This window comes from Pan troglodytes, chromosome 1, assembly GCF_028858775.2.
Source record: "Pan troglodytes isolate AG18354 chromosome 1, NHGRI_mPanTro3-v2.0_pri, whole genome shotgun sequence".
In the NCBI taxonomy this organism is placed as follows: domain Eukaryota; kingdom Metazoa; phylum Chordata; class Mammalia; order Primates; family Hominidae; genus Pan; species Pan troglodytes.
Genome location: NC_072398.2, coordinates 50,433,884 through 50,455,404, shown reverse-complemented (window position 1 = coordinate 50,455,404; position 21,521 = coordinate 50,433,884). Strand labels below are relative to the sequence as shown.

The 21,521-nt window shown below is 32.8% G+C and overlaps 1 protein-coding gene across 10 annotated transcripts in view; it reads left to right on the top strand.

Annotated features, from left to right (window-relative positions):
• Window positions 1-789: 789 nt before the first annotated feature.
• The window catches only part of PTPRC (protein tyrosine phosphatase receptor type C), a 118,811-nt gene continuing 98,079 nt past the window's right edge, over window positions 790-21,521 (top strand). For 4 of the 10 annotated variants that reach the window (XM_009440392.5, XM_009440387.5, XM_001141776.8 and 1 more), the window contains exons 1-2: window positions 821-1,477; window positions 1,566-1,681. In XM_009440392.5, the coding sequence (XP_009438667.1) occupies window positions 1,609-1,681 (73 nt within the window). In that variant the 5' untranslated portion in view covers window positions 821-1,477; window positions 1,566-1,608. Of the gene's footprint in view, window positions 1,478-1,565; window positions 1,682-21,521 lie in introns of all 10 variants that reach the window. The other 6 variants (XM_063793986.1, XM_063793977.1, XM_001141441.8 and 3 more) reach the window with 5 other exon arrangements.

Sequence of the window (21,521 nt, the reverse complement as noted above, 5' to 3'; positions counted from 1 at the left end):
ATATAGCTTGTCTACATCCTAGCTGCAAGATCTTAGACAACTCAGCTAACCTCTCTGAACATCACAGATAAAATGGGGAATAATAACATTATCTAGCTCAAGGGTATCGTACAAATTATACAATATATGTAAAGTGCAAAGCATAGTTCCTGCACATAGTAAGCGCTCCATAAGTTAAATGTAATAATAATCATAGTAAAATAATATTCTTAACTACAATCTTATTAAAAGGTTATTACCTAGAGTTTAAGCTGTGGGGTTATTTCCATTTGCACAAAGTGTGATAGAAATTTGGCTCTATAGTTCCTAGCAGCCAATGTAAGAGTAAAACAAAAAAGTTTGTAAGTATCAAAAGATTTATTTACTTAAATATAAGAACCCTACAATAATGCTTCCAAACTAGGGTTTGCAGAATTACCACAAGGGCTCTGTCTGTCTAAAAGTCCCCCAAGCATTATCTATTGTTCAAATAAATGAGTTGCACATGTGTGTACTTTTATTTTTAAAGGCATATAGATATTGTATTAATAAAACCAATTCATCTAATTGTATTGTTGAATTTATACTTTTTGCCAGTAAGCATTTTCCTAATAGATGGACTTAACTAAGAACATCAGAATGGTGAAGAGCATTGTGTTAATACAATTCATTGTCTTATTTGTTAAAAAAGTTGAAAAAGTATTGCTGAGAAAAAGGAAACAAGTTAACTTTTGTTAAAGATATCTCTTGGTTTTCACTGTCCTTTCCCTCATCAGTAGCGCCAAGAACATCTTCAGTCACAGAAACATTAGTTTTTGGAAGCAGGGTTTGCTGTAACTATAGTAGAAATGACGTTCTGATTCCACTCCTAGCTTCACAAGGATATCTGTGAAAGATTTGGGGCAAAACTGTTAAGCTGTCTGAAAGTGCTTTTGCATAAGAAATGGGTTTTACTGCTAAAACTGTCATATTGCTGAGTTTTGAATGCCCTAATGGTAAATGATACTGGGTTGCCAAAAATAACCAGATTAGTAGTTTTTTCATTCATTTGGCCATCTCAGTAAGTCAAATATTGATACTTTCTACTAAGTCATCTTGCCAACCCCCATTTTGTTATACTTATGCTGAATCTGTTTCTCATCTCTTAAGTAAGAAAATTATTGATTATTTTGTGGGGATTTAATTTAAAAAAATGGTAATGGATACTGTAAAGGAGCATTATCTGGATGGTTTAAAAACATCTTCCTTGATGGGAAAATCTTTTAAAAGGCTTTCTAACTTGGTGTAATTACTTGAATTAAGGAAGTGCAATGCCATTCTACTGACTTAGAACAACTTTTTTGACTTCCTGCAAAGAGGACCCTTACAGTATTTTTGGAGAAGTTAGTAAAACCGAATCTGACATCATCACCTAGCAGTTCATGCAGCTAGCAAGTGGTTTGTTCTTAGGGTAACAGAGGAGGAAATTGTTCCTCGTCTGATAAGACAACAGTGGAGAGTATGCATTTATTTATTTACTTTTACATTTTTGATTCGTTTTTACAGAGAAAAACTTCTACAGAGATAACAATTATTTTGCTTTTCAGAAGGACGCATGCTGTTTCTTAGGGACACGGCTGACTTCCAGATATGACCATGTATTTGTGGCTTAAACTCTTGGCATTTGGCTTTGCCTTTCTGGACACAGAAGTATTTGTGACAGGTAAGTACAAGGATATTAATATTTTTTAAATTATTTTTTCTCTTTTGGAGGAATGTTTGAAATAGACATAAAAATAATTTAAATGTGTTGGTAACTGGAAGTGAGAAGCCTGCTGTAAACCATCAAGATTGTTGTCTCAGGGAGACGTAGCTAGTTGTGTGACAGAATACATTGTTTCTGTTTACAAAGACATAAATGTTTCGGGACAAAAAATACAATTTTAAAAGGAAAGCAATGTCTATCTGTATCTTTATTTACAACTGTTCAAAGATATTACAAAAGCAACATTATTACTTAACTTCCAAAGTGACAATAACACACATTTATAAAAGCCTGAGAATTTTTTAATGATAAAATAAGTGAGTTTTTATTCTTTTAACAAATTTGATCTTTTAAAAAGTCATAAAACAGCTTTGGTTGTATGTAAGCCACTCCCTCTTTTCAGACCTGAAGTTTGCTTCCTCAAATTTTGAATTTAATTGGCATATTTTATTGAATACTTGGGTATATAATAGTTCAAAAATATATTGAGATATTTAGTAAAATATTAACTTTCTGCAATTTTTATCACAGAATGTATTTTAAATCAAGTTTTTAGTTTCTTGTTAATAGTTTTAATACATTTTTGCTTTAGAAATTCTTGTGGAGCCACCGCCCTTCCTGGGTGGTGGGTAAATATTACAGCCTTGATGAGATAGAAATATTTAAACTCTTAAAAATCATGCAAATGCTGTATTCAGTAGGAAAATGCAACTAGTTGGACTTCCAGTGCCTATTAAAGTTTGAAATCTTTGCACATTTATGGTCTATTCAATGGATAGTTCTTGAGCGGCGTCAATATGAATCATGAGTACATTTCAATAGATTATAGAATGTAACTAATAATTAATATTTAATATTTCTCTTTATGATGTAGTATCTAAAAGGACATTGAAAATAAAATTTTAATAGAAATTCCAAAAAGTATAAAAAGTATTTTAAAACAACTTGCTTATTACAATTCACTTTGAAGTCTTTTTTTGACTTTTACCGTTCTTCTTTCCTCTGAAAGTCAGGGAAGTAGCTACCTCTTGAGCATGTTACATTGACAATTTCTATTTGGAGTAACCTAAGAGAGAGGAAAGAAAAACAACATAAGATTTTTGTTGTTGTTGTTGTGGCTGTTTTGCTTTTTATTGCAAAGGTGAATTTTTTAAAAATCTATATAGTTGCAGCATTTGTCTTAGTACAGAAAATGTTTATCAAATTACCATCCCTTTAAAGCTTATGATAATAAAAAGTAAATTATAAAGAATAATAATCTCAATGAAGTGATATATGTATATTATCACAAATCAGAACAGATTTTCATTTAAAATTCCCACTCAGGAAATGTCGAAAAGCATTTTTAAATGAGCATAAAGAAATACTGAGACATTTTGTAAGCCAGAATATTTTTCTTCTCTTCATATTCATTTAACTTCTATTATTTTCTTCAGGTCTAGCTCCATTGCTTTTTATTCCAGGCAAACTTCCCAACCTCCCGAATAGACCAAATATCCTATTATATGCTTAAATCAGAGTGTGAAATATTTCCTTTGTGAATAAAAATTCAACTCATTCTATTACAGGATTTTTTTTAACCATAAGACACATCTTTGAATTTATAATTGAAATAATATGATGGGGTCTAGAAACCTTTATATCAACTTTGCTGAATGATTTATACCATAGCAAATAAATGGATATACATAAATTTATTTTGAAAACTCAAGTTTATCTTCAGTTGCTCACATAAATATTGAGAGCAAACATTTTTCTAAAAGACATTTGTAGACTCCCTGAGATATATGCTTATTTGTGGAAAAACATTTACAGATATAATCATTTGTATCTGCAAATATTGTTTATAATCCTTTCAAGTTGCAAGAAACATTTTGTGATTTAATGTATAATTTGGAAAATTCTTAATGCTTTAAATTATTTATTTTTCTTTTTTAGCAACAAATGAGTTGGATTCTATGTTTCATTTTAACGTGTTAAAATTAGTTTAGTGCCTACAGGAAATAATAAACTTTTGGGGAACAAAATTTATATTGTATGCTGTAAAGGCATAAAGAAATAGAGCCAAATGTAGAGAGCCATCAATGGTAACTCTATGCACAATTCAAATATTTTATTTAATATCTAAAATGCACACACGGACAAGGCCAAAGTTAATCTTTGCCAGGGCAACAACCAGGCAGGGTTCAGTTTTACTCAAGACTTCCTAATCCTCTTGCTCTGTGCCTCTTTGCCATGGCAACTGGAAGCCAAACTTTGTTTAGAATTTCTAAATAATGTTAGGGGACAATGATGGTTTTAAGAAGGCAGGTGAGGGTGAGTGTTCTCTGGTTCTAATAAAGTTGTAATGCCAGGCAGATCTACCACACTATAGCATGGCAGTTAGGAGTATATGAGTTATGGTATGTGAGGTATATGATGAGTTTTGTTATGAGTCATAACAGTTAAGACTCATTTCCTGGACATAATTCTTCATTTTTCCATCTGTATTAAAAATATATATCTCATGTTATAAACATGGACTGTGTCTTGCACATCACAGACATTCAATGAAAATTATTTAATTGAATTTGGTAAACAGTCCTATTAAGTTCTAAATACTCCATAATTTAGAGATTTGGGAATGTGATTAGAATTACTTATTAATTTGAAAAAAAATGTCCTACTAAAAACCTGCCTGTGACCTTTATCATTGCTAAAGTTTGAAATGTACTTTGTTACAGGAAAGACTACGGGCTAGGGCCTATATTATCTTTTTCTCTTTTGGTCTGTGTAAGTAAGTATAGGGGCAGAGTAGTTAGCTTGAACTTAGTTCTTTCTTTGTTCTGGACTATTTGCTATCCTCTCACCAGTGACAATTAACCAGTATAGAAATATAGATGTTTCTACATTGTTCATATACTTGAACATATATTTCTTTATGTAGATACTCACACATAAACTAGTTATATATTTGTGGGTTATATATACTAGTCAATCAATCTATCTATCTATCTATCTATCTATCTATCTATCTATCGGTTCTCCATGTTTGTCTATTTGGCATTCCCATGAACTTCAGACCTTCGCCTGTGTTCTCTTTTCTCCATTTGGTTACGTATCATTGCCTACTATGTGTTGATCACTCTGATTCTCCATCTCTAGACTCATCCCTCAGAAACACGGAACTTACTACCTTTCCTAAATCCAGATATTAACATGCTCCCCAAGTCCTGAAATTTTGCTTTGTAATAATCTCTAATAAATTCTTGCTTTGACACCTCCATTGCCATCATCTTAATTCATGGCTTTATTATTTCTCACCTGTAAAATTGTAATAGTTTTTTAATCAGTCTGAAGTCTCATCCTTTTTTTAATGTAATCTACAGCTTAAAAAGTAAAATAAAAAGTGAAGGGTTACTGATTTCTTCTCATTGCCTTTGGTATAAATTCTAATCTTTTTTGCCAGAGAAACTGGTTCCACTAATGATCTGGGGGCTAGGCCTGGAGCTGGGAAGGGATCTTTTTTCTTTTCTTTCTTTCTTTCTTTCTTTCTTTCTTTCTTTCTTTCTTTCTTTCTTTCTTTCTCTTCTATGATTGATTAAAAGAAAACAAACAGGAGGTAGTTTTAATACCCACCTCTATACTTTCTCAAGGTGTTTAAGGTTCTGGGCAAATCCTACTTCTTCTATTATGTTCTCTTATGTCACTTTTGCCACAAAATATTTCCATTGAATTGCACACTTTTTATCACCTTTTCTTGGCATTTTTCAAGTCATTTCAATCTGCTCTTTTTTGTGATGATGATTGATGATGATGATAACATGTGAATTAGTAGATTTCTTGACATTGTAACCTACATGAAATCAGGTATAGGAGACACAAAAGGCATAAACGCATAGTTCCCATATCTAATTTTTCACCAGACACTGAATAAATCATAGATTAAAAAAAATAAAACTGCAGATTGTAGTGACAAAGGAAAGGAAAATTTTCAAAGAGGGAAGTCAAAAAGAGGGAGAATATGAGATAAAAAAATTAACCAGAGGCAAAGTGGGAGGATGAAGACAGCAGGACTATTTTGTCCAGATTAAATTAAGTTGATTTTGGATCTAGATGTTTACAGTCTTGCCTTTTTGTTTTTGTTTGTTTGTTTTTTCTTTGCTCCCTTTCTTACTCTCCTTATCTCACCTCTCGTCTGGAAAGATCCTCCTGACTTCCTAAAAGTTCATAGTTTGAGAATGTTTTTCCTAAATTTTCTTTGATCTGCTCTTTGGACATTCTAGGTAATGTAATTTGGGGGTCAATTTTATTTTTCAGATACACATAGCCATAGGAGAAAAAGCAAGGAATGGGAGGGAAATACAAATGTAGCAGAGTGGTAACACAAACAGATCAGGTCCAGTCATGGCAATTGCTGGTTTGAACACTGATGCTAATGCTCTGGGATTGCTTGCAAGGGCAGATGGAATATGGTGCACCCTAGGTGTTGCATTATTTGCATGCCAAAAGTTTGTAGAGAGCTGGGAATAATTTCTTTTCAGATAGTGTGGTGATGAATGTCAATCTGAGTAGGTAAGGGGCAGAGATTTGTACTGAGGTTGATTCATTCTCTTCGTAAATACACAATGTTCACAAAGGCAAGGTTTCATCTTCAGACCATGTGTGTATAAGTCACCTTGGTGCAGAGAGAGAAATTTTTCATCAGTGCTGACCTTTGATTTTTTTTGTAGACATCTTATAGATTTATGTAGTTATTTACATGGGAAACAATTAGAATGGAAATTTAACATATCTTCAGTTTAAAATTAATTTCTGTCTAGTCTAAATATCTTTGTAAGTACTAGACACTCAATCCCATAGCAGTGGCCTTTTACCAAAGGGTTAGTGCTATGACTTTTGCATACATAAAGACCCCACTTTTCAAGACATGATACACCAGAAAAAAATATGGCAAGACTTTAGCAATATGATTTGATGCCTATTTCTATATAATACCCACATATACAGGAATAAAAATTATGGCCATCACTGGATTTTGTGTACATGGCTCTAACCAATATTTATATTAGAAAATACCTAATTATTATCTAAAATATTTAATCTTCATTCCTGTTTGTATGTCAGTGTGCTACTTCAATATCAGTCTGTTAAAAGAGTCTAGGAATGACTACTATAAGCAGAGAATTATATGTTCAGGAATCACAACAAAAAACAAGAACAAATAGAGAAACAAAAGCTTTCCTACTCTTTCATCCAGGACAAGAATAAATACACATAAAGTCAATATTAGTGAAGTAAACAAGCATCTTCTATATCCATTCATAGTACCTTCAATTGATTGATTTCTTAAAAGACAATCAGCAAAATTATCAGTTTTTATTAGAGTTTTTAGTAGAGACCGAGCTTAAACAAATATATTCTATGGTGCTTAACTCTATAGTATTTAAAGATTCAATATTTATTTCCTCTAAAAATGAGTCAAGTGTCTGAAAGGAAAAAGCCACCTAACTGAAACTTCAGTTTCTACTATACAGGGTATTTATTATAAAACTGTAATTACAATGCAATTATACTGAAGTATAAATGATCATCATTCATTTATTTAAGAAAATAATCAAAATTTGCATACCTGGAAGAAAACCATCCACCCTCCAAAATAGGGATTTGCTAATGTAGGAGTAGAAGGCAAAAGTTGAGGGTAACTCAGGTAACACAGTCATACGTATTAGGATATGAACAGCTGGTATAGCGAACTTGATAGAAATCGCTGATAGACAAGAAGACATTCTCTGCATTTTAAATTACAGTACAATTTGTCTGTGGGCATTCAAGAGATAGTTTAGAGAAACCTATACAAATAACAATGATGCTAAGAGACAATATCAAAATCACAATAAATATCATGGCAATACAGTGTGGCCACTATATTTTAAACACATCCACTTGATGAAAAATATAATAATTTATAGATAAAACGTATTAAGCATAATAGAAAATGAGGCAGAAACCATTCCAAGCTGGGAAACATCATGACATCTGTAGTGATAAATATTTTGAAAATCTAACTCTATGAATCTTGTGATTTTTAGCTAAATCAATTTTCACCCTTGAGACCCAATTTCCTCATCTATAAAGTGTTGTAAGCATTAAAAGTTATAATATTTGTGAAAATGCTTTGAAATTATGTGATACTCTGAGAAGTAAATTTTTTCATGTGAGCCCATGAAATCGGAGCACATAGCCCTTTAGCATAAACTTGATTCCAAATGATATCTCTTCCTTTCAGACACTGTGAGCAGATAAAGGGATAGTTTAAGGTTAAGTGATAGAGGCATAATCCCTTATAGGCCTTTGAATTCTTTTAACTTTGCATTCTTTATTTCAGAGATTTTTCAGGCTTCTCCAGATTCTACAGTCTAAATAGCTTGTAAAACCACACACTTCTACTTTGCCAGGGATTTCTTAGTGTAAAAATATCCTGAAGTCTCACCTGCCTTCAATCCTAACTGTGTCCATACCCACCATTACAAGGATAATCTTTGTAAAAGGCAGAACTCACCTTTGTCCATTCCTCTTTTAAAAGCTCCTATTGGTAGAAAATATACTGAACCCGTGATTTGATACCAAGTATGTTTTGGCTCAACTTTTATGAAAACAAATATTTAATTAGAATATACCAACATTTATGAGTTTTCCTTAAAGATAAATTTGGGAGGAAAAAAACTCCATTAGACCAATTTAATTCCCTGATGATTATATATATTACCTAGTGAAATCCTTGGCAGTTTTTCCATTTTAATTTTAATTTTACTGAACTAATGTTTAGCAGCATCACTTTCATTTAATTTTTACAATAACTATTAGATTCATGAATCCATTTTACCCATGTCAAGTTCTACTGAATATAGCTTATGCTTGGAATTTTCCTTTGTGATTATTACTTTTCTAAAGGTAATTCTTCTTTTCAAACAATACAGATCTAAATTTTCCAAAACCATTTAAATTCTTCTCTTTGGCCAGAAACATTTTCTGTGTGTAGTTTTGGCTACCACTAGTTTAGTTTTTTTAATTGGTTTTGTGTCTCAATGCTACAAAAAATATAATTTATGTAACTTTTCATTTTTGTCAAACTTAAATCGGGCAATATTAACCATTCTCAATTTTTTGTTGTGTTGAAATTTCTATCAGTGACATTAATGTGGAGATTGACAGCTCTTTGAGCTAGATTCATTTTGAAATTTTAAGACTTTTGATTATTTCTTATCTAGCCAATAGAAACTTTAGAAACACTTTTAAGACTGCTTGATAGCCTGGAATTATTATGTTTGAATTCTCATTCGTTTGTATGGTATTCCTCTTATTAGCTTTCACACTTAGTACCAATTTCTTATTCATTATTGGAGCAAAAAGTAAAGAGAAGAATCAAGGTGATAAGTTTTAAATCTTCTCAATGTAAAATGGTGTGTGGGGAAAGTGTCAAATCATCCTACTTTGGTCTTTGTGCATTTAGGAAAAATAAAAACAATTAGCATTGCACACACATATGTAATTGAATCTCTTCAGATTTGTCTGGCTTTATCTCTAACCACTTTGTGACTCTTTTTGTAACTTGCATTTTTCTAAAAATGTGACCTTGTTTGGTCTTCCTACTGTTGGCCATGCTGTTTTTCCTTCTCTCCACATCTTTTTATCAATGGTGCAAATTATAAATTCTATTCAAATTTACTGTAAAGATCATGTCCTCTAGACAGCCCCCATCCCACTTGTATAACCCTTGCTCTTCAGCCCCTTTCACACCTGCATAGGTATTCTTCTGCTCTGATGATCCTTTGAATAATTCTCTTGGAGTTCTCTTTACCGGGCTCTCTTGCAGCAACTGGTGAGCTCATGTAGGCTATCACTGGGTCTCTGCTTATTTGCCAGTGCCTGCAGGTCCTCAGTACCTGTTTGCTGAACAAACGAATGGTCTGTCAGCTTAACCCAACTCTGTATGTAGAAGGCACTTAATAATTCTTAAAAACAATTTTGATTCTGTCCTTTTATTGTTATTAATGGGAATTATTTATGGTAAAAATTTCTACATAATAGAAAATTTGGAAAATGTCAAGAAATAGAAGGAAAAAGAAATTGCTTAGAGCCCATGCTAACATTTTGTTTTTCTTCCTCTATCTTTTGATCACATGCTGTGTATGAAATTTCATGTTCAATTTTTTCCCAAGTAAACCTTGATTATTCTAGACAATTTGAAAAATATAGAAATGAATAGAAAAATAAGAATTTCAGGTTTCCAGTTCTCAGGATCTAAAAACTTTTTGAGTATTTCATTTGACTAGGACAACTAGATCTATTCAGTTATTTATTAACTTATTAGTTCATTTGATAAACAACTATTTTGTGAGTGTTTTCCATGTAATTTGGGCTGAGGACACCTATCCCATGAAGCCCGTATTCTCTATCAGTGGCTTCTTGGAGATGGTGTTTTAAATCTTCCAAAATCTTCATCAGCACCCCAAAACTTCCTCCTCAAAGTAACAGTATACCTTGCTACAGATAATTATTGGTGTTATCAATGTTTTATAAATTATAAATTTAAAAATCACTATTTTAAGATCTATATATAATCTATTAAGTAAAACTTATATTCTTACAAGACTTCCTCCAGGTCCCTGTTACAACCAGATTTTCTTTGCAGACTTTTAAATTATAGAAGTTCTGGTGCTGCCACTGAGTTGTGTAGATTATTATTAGATATTCAATAAATAAAGTTGGTAGATGTGAAGAGGTACTAGACAATAGTCCTATTTTGTTTTGGTTTGTTTGTTTTGTAATTTATTCTGAAAAAAGTTTATGTGGAGAGAAAAGGGAAAACATACAGAAATACACAGCACACAAACAAATTCTTACTTTTTTTTGGTAGTCTTTCTAATTTTCCAAGGTCACCAGCTAATAGCAAATGAGAGTTGTAGGGGGTGGGGTGAAGGCTGGGGTCTTAATCGGGGTCTATCTGATTCTAGATAGACCAGATTCTAGATTTTCCACTCGGTTGCTCAATCTTCTTTGTGGTCAGTTTAATAACCTGGAATTTAAGACATGACTGTGTGATGATGGGCAAATCACAGCAGGATTGAATGGGAGCTGGTAATTTCTCAGAGGTTGTTCGTGTGACATATGAATGTAAGTTCATTCACCTGATTTAGCTACTTACATGAACCATTGTGCACTGAGCTGCTTCTATATCTTTAGCATATTCTATATCTATGTAAAATTCACATAAGATTGTATGACTTTTATAAAAAACAAAAAGACATCTTTGATTAATTTGTCTTCACTATGAATACTGATGTGATGTGTTACAATCATCCTGAAAAGGAGGCTAACAAAGGACAGGACTGAGTCTGTCTTGAGGTGAGTGATATGATGGAAAGAATGGATTTTCCCCCACCCAACTCATTTTTGATATTACATAAAGTGAAAAACATTAAATAATTCACCAAAGTATCTAGATTTTTTTTTGTTTTTGAAGTGCAAGGGAAGTAACTTGACCTTTGTTAAACACTTTGATCATGGAAAACACATAAGGTTCTCATCTTATTCCAGGAAGTGTAGACACTAGATAATCTTTTCATAGTCATCCAAAAAGCATATTAAGTGAACCAGGTAAATCCATCCTACACTTTTTATTCCAGAGACAAGTTGGCTAAACTTTGAGGAGACTAAAACAAAACAGAACAAAATTATTGTTTGGTTCATTTGATAAATGTGGATTCCAATCATATAATTTAGGCCAAATATTCTACTTTGACTTCTTAGACTTAGATTTCCAGATAGTCTGGTTTATAAAATAAGATTTTAACTTATGCTTACTAAACTCTATGTATTTCTACTTTCCAATGACCCATGTTCTTATTTTCTGAATTTACTTATTGATGCTTTAGGTATGATAAAGGTATGTAATGGCTAAGGAAACATAAATGAAGCATAAGACATCAGTTGAGAGTTTTGACGGGAAGGAAGTGGTGATATGAAGGAAACAGATAAACCAAAGAAAAAGGAAAAGGTCAGGGAGCTGATAAAAGTAACTTGAAGAAACTTTAGTGCAAATGTTGGATTCAGACAATCGCTACTTTTAAAGTACTTAAAGAAGTCAGTCTTTGAAATCTTGCCTGGATTCCATTCCAATTTCATCACTGGAGACTTCCAATGATGAAAAATTGGGGAAGAATTACCTTCCAAAGCCTCAGTTTCCTCGTGTGTAAAATGGAAATAATAGCAAGAGATATTAAATGAGATGATTCACTCATCGATTCATCAATTGTTTATAGAGCCCCTGCTAAGCTAAAAACTGTTTTAAGTGTTGACACAGTGGTAAAGAAAGCAGACAGTGTAACTACTTTTATGAAACTGACTTCCTATTGGTGAGAGATAACAAGAAAACAAACAACAAATTGAGATAACTTCAGTTATAGATAAATGCTGTGAAGAAAATTAAGTAGTGTAATATCGTAGAGTTTAATCTGGCCAGACCCAGATTTAGGGGTGAATGCACTTTTAGACAGAGTGATCGGGGAAGATCCTTATGAAGAAGAGTCATTGAGCTACTTGTTGGCTGACAAGAATATGGGGATCCATGTGAGGGAGACTGGCAAGAGTAAAGGTTATCTGGCAAAACCAAACAAATTGGTAGGTTCGAGGCACAGAAAGGTCAGGCACCTGTAGTATGGTGAGTAAGAACTGAGCAGGTTGTGGTGAGGCTAGAAAGATAAGCAGAAGGCAGGTCCCACAGGGCCTTGATGGAAATGGAAAGAGCTTGAATTTTACCTGAAGTATAAAGGGAAGGAACCATTTTAAGTTCTTAAGTACAGAATAACCTAATCTTCTTTCTGTGTTGAAGAGATCACTTTGACTGTTATGAAGAGAATAGATTGGAAGTAAGGCAAAGCCTGGAAGCAGTTATGAGGAGACTGAATGGGAGGATGGAGAAAGGGGATGGTGATCTGGACCAAGTGTTGGCAGTGCAGGTGGAAAGAAAGGAAAGACTGACATAGAATTAAGAGAAGTGGCTGCATGGAAAAGACAGACATTTTAGAGAATGACTTTTTTTCCCCATGAGCACTGGGATGGGAAAGAGCCAAATTAGGGGGTCGGAAATCCAGAGTTATGTTTGGGCTGTTATTGATGTCTGATTTTCATTAGGTGGTAGAGATGTCAAGAAATCCGTTGGAGATAAGAGGCTGAGGCCCATTCAGTAGGTCTCAACTGGAGACATAAACATAGGAGTCATTGCATTCAGATGGAGCTTAAAGCTAAGGGACTGCATGTGACAGTGTAAATAAACATGTAGAGAGGAGCAGATGACTGGTTTCTGAGCCTTGGGAAACTTCATATTTGGAAGAGACACAAGGAGGAGCTAGGAAAAGATAGTGAGAAGAGGTAGCCAGTGAAAAAAAGTAGAACTATACTTTGCTTTGAATGTTGAAAAGGGTTGGCATTATAGTGAGAATTCAGTAAATTCCACATAAAAATCTGAATTTATGTCTCCCCTAGAAAGGTTGGTTGTGAACATGCAATTGGTAAATATCTCTATTAACTTTAATATTGTTACAAAAGTAATATTAAGGAATTTATAATATTTGGAAGAATTAGATGTCTTTACCTAATATATCCCTTGCTAGCTTAACAATTAGAAAAAGAAAGAGGTACATCTTAACATAATTTGTTTTAATAAAAACTACAGAATATATTGAGAGACTAAAGAATTAGAAATTTAACTGAAAATTTCATGCAAAGGTAATGCTCTGTTGAACCATTTTGTGGCTTATGTTTTGTTTTGATACATATTTTAAAATATTGTTTAAGACAATACTTGAACAGATTGGGATTGTGTGTGTGTGTGTGTGTGTGTGTGTGTGTGTGTATTGGTTAAATAACTGGTTTATTTTTAAACTGAAATTAAACCTTCCATTTCTTTGAGAAATTTAAAAAGTAGTTGTTATCAATGTGGCAGATATTAGGTAGAATCTAATATCGTGAAAATTAAACTGCACATAAATAGAGATAAATCCTTTTGTCAGTGTGTGTATATCTCTGTGTGTAAGTTTGATCTCAGGCTTGGCAGGTTTCCTTAAAACTTTTTTTTAGAGCTACTTAATTTTGTACTTACTGGTGGTTAGCTAAAAAGAAAAAGCTAATAAAAAATAGTGCTTACTCTGTGCCAGGCACTTCTGTTAACATTTTATAAATGTTATCTCATTTAACAAGCTCATGTCATTGTATAGTCTAGCTTATACTTGTCTTTAACATAAGCAAATTTGTTAATTTGTGTTTCCTGATATTTATCATAAAATTTACTGGTTGTCATATCCTAAAAGGGAATAGCTCAATTTAATTTTCCTTGTTCTAATTTTAAATACAGTACTAAGGTTGAGAAAGAAGGGGTCAGGAAAGGGAAGTAACATTGAGTGTCTCATGTGCCTGGCACTCCATATGATGCTTTAATGCACACCAGGCTATTCAGCCTCAGATTTATTTCTACATTGCTTCTAGTTCTACAGATTATTCAACGAATGTACAATCCTTGGTCACTAGTCTTAATAGGGAAAACAGAATTATGGTTAAAACAAAAGAGTAAGTAACTTAAATATGATCTATTGGTATTTATTTTGTATTATGATATTTTGCTTAAGTTGAAAAAAGGGCGCATCAGGTGTTTTGGCAGTTTACTGTGATCTCAATAGTGAGAATGTATTGAAAAATCTCAGTACAGGAGAAAGCTGTGCAGCTTTCTCTTCCTGTCGCTGCTTAATTTTCATGTAGATATAAAGCCGCAGTTTAAGCACATCTGCTTAATCCTTATTTAAAAGACTAGGAGAGAACTAGAAAGGGAGGGAGGGAGAGGAGGGGAAGGGGGAAGAGATTGAGAGAAATCTCTCCCATATAATACAAACACTGTATTAGTGTGTGAGAAGCAGATAATCGTGCATGTAGGCATTATCATTTGTGAAATCAGAAAGCATAATTTACTCCCAATGCTGAATAATCTAGTTGTGTGTAAGCACCAGAGAGATATTTAAATACCTATCCAATAAAAGATAATAAAAGCCTAGCAAACCTAAGTAATCCATTTTCAGATGTTAATCCAATTATGTAAACAAATATTACCCTTTTTTTTTTTTTTTTGGTCATTGTTTCAAGGATAAAGTGTAAATGAAAGAAATAGCATTCCATCTAGGTAAAAGAGGAATCAGCATCATTGAAATGTGAATAGCTGTGATTCCTCCTTGCTGAATGGTAACTTTAGAAGAGAGGGAACCCAGGAGTCCATCCAGAGGCTCAAGGAATAAGAGGTTCTCACCCATAGGAAGATGAAAAATACTTTCAGGGTGACCCATGAGGGAAAATCACCAAAGCCTTTGAAATAAAAGATTTTCCCTTTTCTAAGAATAAAAGATGGTGTTATGTCAAGGGCGGCTCGATGGTGTGGATGAAAGAACTGTTGGGAATGGCTACTGAGAGATCAAAGGCAAGTGGAACCTCAAAATTCTGGAAGTAGAACAAGTCAGATACAATATAAGAAGTACTTCAAAGGCAAGAAAATAAGAATAATAAAAATACCTTTAGTTGTCAAATGTAAAATTTGTGCCAGTTTTGTCACATTCTATTTTTCAGGAACACTGTAAAGGTATTTTCTATTAATATCAATTTAACTGTACATATCTTCCCATCTATCTTAATTAGTCACTTTTCAAGAACAAATGTGTTATGCTCAAAGCATCCAAAGGACTTTTTTGTTAGCCTTAATAAAATGCTTTCTCTTAAACTAAATTTTAATTTAGTTTACATGTCTACGTATAAGGTGGTTATAGAAAATGAATGTAAAATCACTTCATTAAGTGTAACAAAACAAAATAATATGAGGAATTGTTATACTGTTTAAGCATTTGGAAAACTATAAAGGAGTATAGAAATTTTGTTACCACTACTATGATTAGTTTCTCATTTGGTTTTTCACTTTAAGAATTGGAATAAAAGTTGAAATCTTGATTAAAAAAACAAGAAATGATTCACAAATTATTTTACAAATTGAAATACTGAAATACAGAATGTTCAACCACTGTCAACATGAACTCCTATTTTGTAATTAATCTATTCTATAAACATCTGTATTTGCTAAAGAGCAACAGATCAAGGAAAAGAAAAAATAATCCTTGCCATCCATAGAGCCATGATTTTTGTGGAATCTTCGCTCCAGTTTAAGTTTTGTCAGTGTCTGGAAGAAAATACTTCCCATTGATCATCTTTTTGCTAAAGAGTATTCTTTACATTTTAAAACATATGAATATTTACATAAAGGTGTTTGTGGAAAAGGAAATTATGTGCCTTTTATTTTAATTCACCCATTATTCTATTCCACATGTAAAGTAGAAAATATTACTTTAAGACAAAAGTAAAGCATTATTTATTTAAAAATCTATTTTGTCCATGAATTTTATCAGAGGTAACGCTTCTTAATGTTATTCAGTGCCATAACTTGCCTTTTTTCTAGGCCTCCATTTTATGAACTGAACATCTGGATTTGATGGCAAGAAAACATTTCCTTCCGCTGGCTTTTCTAATAACTCCCTCTTACAGATATGCATGCCTCATGTTTGTTAATAAAATTGACGTGATTTTAATATCTGGTATTTTAACACACTGTGAATTATGGAATTTTCAGTGGCTTTATTTAATTAAATGCATTTTAAAATCCTTACAAAAAATATTAAGAGTAACTCTAAAATGTATTAGAGCCACAGATGTTTTCCTTTATAGTGTTAATTGATTTAAGGTCCATCAAAATGCTGTTAAAATGTCTAGAGGTTAACAATAACAATGGCACATGGGTCAGATTAAAATTCTTTTTGAGTCAAATAAATAAATAAATGACAGCTTATTTTCTTCTGATTTAAAAAAATTAGCTAGTGGATTGAAACAACAATGTGATAGCTAAGATTTCATTCTCTCACTTTATAATGAAAGGAGATTTAAAATTAGGGATTATATGGTACACCAAAAATTTATATACACAGATTACAAGTACTAGTTTTTTTTGGTGAAGAAAAGACAACTATATATTTTCTCTTTTTATCTGTTGTCCTATTTTACAATTGTAGCTATTAATCTGCCAAACTCTTTAATCAATAAAATATGGTATTTAACAACAAAATTTGGCCCCTCCCTCCCCTTAAATATATTTCCAATGCTCCTTGCTCCATTTTAAACCTGCTGTCCTTTATAAGAGAATAATATATTTTGTAATTTGAGAAAATCATGCAAAGGAAAGTTTCTCAAAATTCACATTAATATGTAATAATAGTAAAATATGTATAACAATAATATCTTAGAATTTTACAATATTTTATAGAAAACATGAATATTAAAGTGAAAATTTAAACACATCAATTTTTCATGTTAAAATTACTAAGAATGAACTACAGATTCATGAATACTAAGGGCAACTTTTATCTCAGGAAATATATCAGTGGACTGAGAATGTCAAATCAATTCAATTAAATCAGTAATAACACTTTGCTGTTTATGTGGCTGTTTTTTTCTATTTTTATTGTCTTAGATTGCATGGATACAATCAAAATAAGTTAATTTGTATACAGGATATAAATGGACCAGAGAATGTGTCTTCTATTAAATAATAACAAATAAGAATACCTTTTATTTTGTGATGGTCTTTACTATTTACTGAGAGACAAGTATTGTTCAAGTTGCTGTTTTTTTTTTAATTAGCTGACGTATTTCCTGCTTTTATTTGAGTTAGAATTCCTGTACAAAACATTTTAAAAAGAGAAAAAAATTAAAGAAAGAGAAAAGGAATTTGGAAACTACTATAATGTAAAGTAGCATTATTTATACAACAATTAATTTTAGAGAAGCAAGAGACCTTAGAAATAATCTATTTCAACCCATCTATTTTACAAATAAGAAAATTGAAACTCATAGATATTTAGTGACTTGTCCTTTGTTACACCAAAAATGAGGGAACTTGGTCTAGAATTCCTCCAGCATATTATGAGGTATTTGTTCTGTGGCCTGATACAATGAAATGAATGTTGGATTAGGCATTTTGGGACAAGTTTTGAATCCTAACTCTATTACTAATTCCTCCTCACTAGACTGAGATTCTGGTATGTGGTATTCAATAAGTGACTTGACTTCTTTAAGCCTTAGTTTCTTTTTCAGTGAGATTTACAGCTTAGACTAGTTTCTGAATCTTGACCCTGTGGACAATCTAGTTGGAGAACTGAGATGACCTGGGCATTGTAGGATGTTTAGCAACATTCCTGCCTCTGTAAACTAGACACAGCAGCACATTTACCCAACCTGCTCTGACTGTGACAACCAGAAATGTCTCCAGGCATTGCCAAATGTCAACTGAGGGCAAAATTGCCTACCCTAGCCACCTTAACTGAAAACTACAAACTTCATTGAAATAATTTCTTTATGGCTCCCAGCAGTAACACTGTGCTATTCTAGACCAGTTGGTTAAACTACTGGATGCTTCATCAGAAAGCACCCACTAAGCATCACTCACCATGAAGTTCGTTGGGTACTCTATACAATGAACAAAGGAGATATCATATAATTTTTAAAAAACTTAAAAGATTCACAGGTGAGAATTTTGTAGTAACAATTAAGTATTAACTATTAGAAAAATTTAAGAAGTTTTAACAAAATGATATAAAAATATATTCACTATAAGTAGGATGTAATTTTTGTCCTGTAAGAGTTATCCATGTATTTACGAATTGTACCTACCAGAGGTTACAAAAATTTGGTCATTATTTGAAAGATTAGCAGGGACTCATTTCCAATCATAGGTGTTCACTATACTATTCTAAAACATTTGCAACTGTGTAAGGCAGTCATTTCCAGTAAGAATTGCTACAACAAACATTAAGCATTTCACAGTGGAAAGGGTCATAGGTATATTTTCATCCTTTGCATATAGAAGAAATAGCAATCTACTATTCTCAGTTTTTGACTTAAAAGGTATTGTTGCTTCCCTTTCTTTCCCTCCCCTACTCAATTTTTTGCCCATGGATCCAGATACCTACAAGGGCCTAATACAGGGAAAGCGCACTGTGTATGAGCTATGAAGGCACAATGGAAGCTTGCCTGGCAATCAATGCCAGACCAGACAGCTAGTCTGATGAATTCTGCTACACATCACAGGGCTACTAGTTTTTTTTTGTTTTGTTTTGTTTTTGTCATACATTACTGCAAGTTCCCTGAGGAAGTTTACTGATCTGTGGTTTTACGAGAAATGCACGTCATGGAGGTGGCGTGGGGGAGCGGGTGAACAAGGAAACTTTAGTTGCTATAAAACGGGAGCTGAGAGCTCAAGCAGGTTGGTTATGTTCTGCCAGATGGAGATAAAACTGTGGCAGCCACATCCTGTGACTAGAAATTGTTTAAGTAGGCAGACCTGTTGGAGGACTAAAGAACATTAGACAAGGAGATTAAATTAGTGTAGGAAAAAAAAATCAGTTTTGTTTAAAACGAAATATAAATACTTGTGTTAATAGAACATTCTAACTCCACCGTAGGATGGAATCAAGAGGTTTTTTTTAAAAATACATATAGTGTATATATATAAATATATATATACACACACACACACTGTATGTATTCCTATGTAGATTAAATATTTTGATTTACCTCTTTCTAGTAAAGCAAAGTTCATTCTGAAATCCAAAATATTCACTTACTAGAGCAGAAAAAAATTAGCTGTGCATTTATGCTGATCACAGTGTAGATAATTAATCTTTAAGAAAGTAGGTTTTTCTGTTTATAGTTGATAAAGTGTTAGTGGCAAGAACTTTTTCTGTTATTGAATATTATCATCAGATTACTGGTGCTTTCCATTTTATTCCTTTAAAAAAATCCAACTTTTGTAAGCCACCACTATTTTCTGAAGATTTTATTTCTCTCTAAGCTAAGAAAGGATGTCAAGAATAAACCATTTTCTCCTTTTAAATAAAAATACATTCACTACAGATATTCATTTGAAATCTCAAACATACCTGAATTAAGTATACTCAGTTTTGTGAGTGAAAAATCAATTGTTATTTAAAACAAAACAAAACAAAAAAAATGTTCAATGTTTTCATTTTACTTCTCTTGCTGCTTTTGGGCTCTGACTGGGCCCGGAAGCAGAAGTTGCAAAACATTATGAGAAAACTTTTGCTCTTTTCTTTTTTTCCTTCAATCTCCACCCATATGGAAATACCAGAAATCTGAAACCCCATTCTTGCTAAATATCCTTCTCAGGATTGTGTCTCTACTGCAGGTCTTCTATGACGTTTTACAGCTGGCCTCTTTCCATTCAGAATTGCTGTTCATCTTTGAATGTCTCTGCTTTACTCCTGAATGAACACAAACACATTTTTTTTAGGTTTCTTGTTGACATTGGCTTTCTTTATAGCCCATAAAAAATGCATTTGTGGCATCTCTTCCACAGACAAAAATAGTATAATTATGATTCAATACTCGATGAATGTGTGTTAAACTAAACTGTGCCCAAGCTCTGTGCAACAGTACAGGTTTTTCACCTTTCCAGGGGAGAGGTGTGGAGCACATATACATTTCAGCCATCCTACATGCCCACAGGGACATCTTTCTGGTCTGTCTCATTGGAATACCCTTCCTTATTTGGTTTTTAGTTTCTTTCTGCTTTAAGCACCTTTCAGAGAGAGAGAGATGTTTTCCTTTGTCTTTGTATAGGCAGTGCCTATCGTTACAGAGTAGCCTTTAAATACATATTTGTTGAATTAATAATGATACACATGAACTGATGAGGCTCTATAATTCTATGAGATAATCTGGTATCGTGGGAATATTTTAGCATGTTTTGTATAGATAGACTGACACTATGACTGGTAATCTGATAGTAAAAATGGCAAAATATTGAGCCTGAGTATTATTTTATTATGTTGCTTTCTTATACAAGGAGGGAATAAAATAAAGCGATGTGGACTGTAATTGTGCTCATGAAAGAAACAATGTATACATACCTCCTTGAGACGGAATGATAAGGATAACGTAGAATGTTTACCATGATTTATCAATCTCTCCTATATAAGAAAAATATTTCTTGTCCTGAAGTGGTAACTTTGGTGAAGTCTTTTGCTTGCTCTTTTACAGACTAATTAACAAGTTTTCTATGCCGGCTCTGTCCTTTCCTCTCCTCTCACCCCTGAAAAGTGGTTAAAAGTTTGGCATTTGTTACCCAGAATACTAAATGTGGCAAGATTTGATGGAATTGCACTTCTGTTCTTATTATGTTCCTTTCTGGAAAATTATGACAATTTGTGTCCCCTTAGAGAGTATAGTACAGTTTTCTGGTTGCTCCTCATGATAATCCAAAAAAAAAAAAAAAAAAAATCCAGCTATCCCTAACCTTTTAGAGTAAGAATCTTTAGAAGAAAGAGTGCTTTCATCAAATCACTTGAGAACGTTAAGTTGAATAACTGATACGGTACTACCCTACAGACATGCGCAGGAAGTATCTGCATTTCTGTGGTGTTCTGCTAAGGAAAAGAATTTTCTTTCCAGACACGATTTTTCAAAATCATATTTTAAAAATATCTTAATGATGAATTTGAAGTTGAGAACCAACTTATTTCAAGTAAAATTAAAATTTTGAGAGATAAGAGAATATACTTTTTTTAAGGTTAGAACTCAGAGGCCATTATGACAATTAATGGGCTAGTGGAGACACCTGGTCTCTAAGAAGGAGACACCAGCTTCTTCATGTTTTGATTTC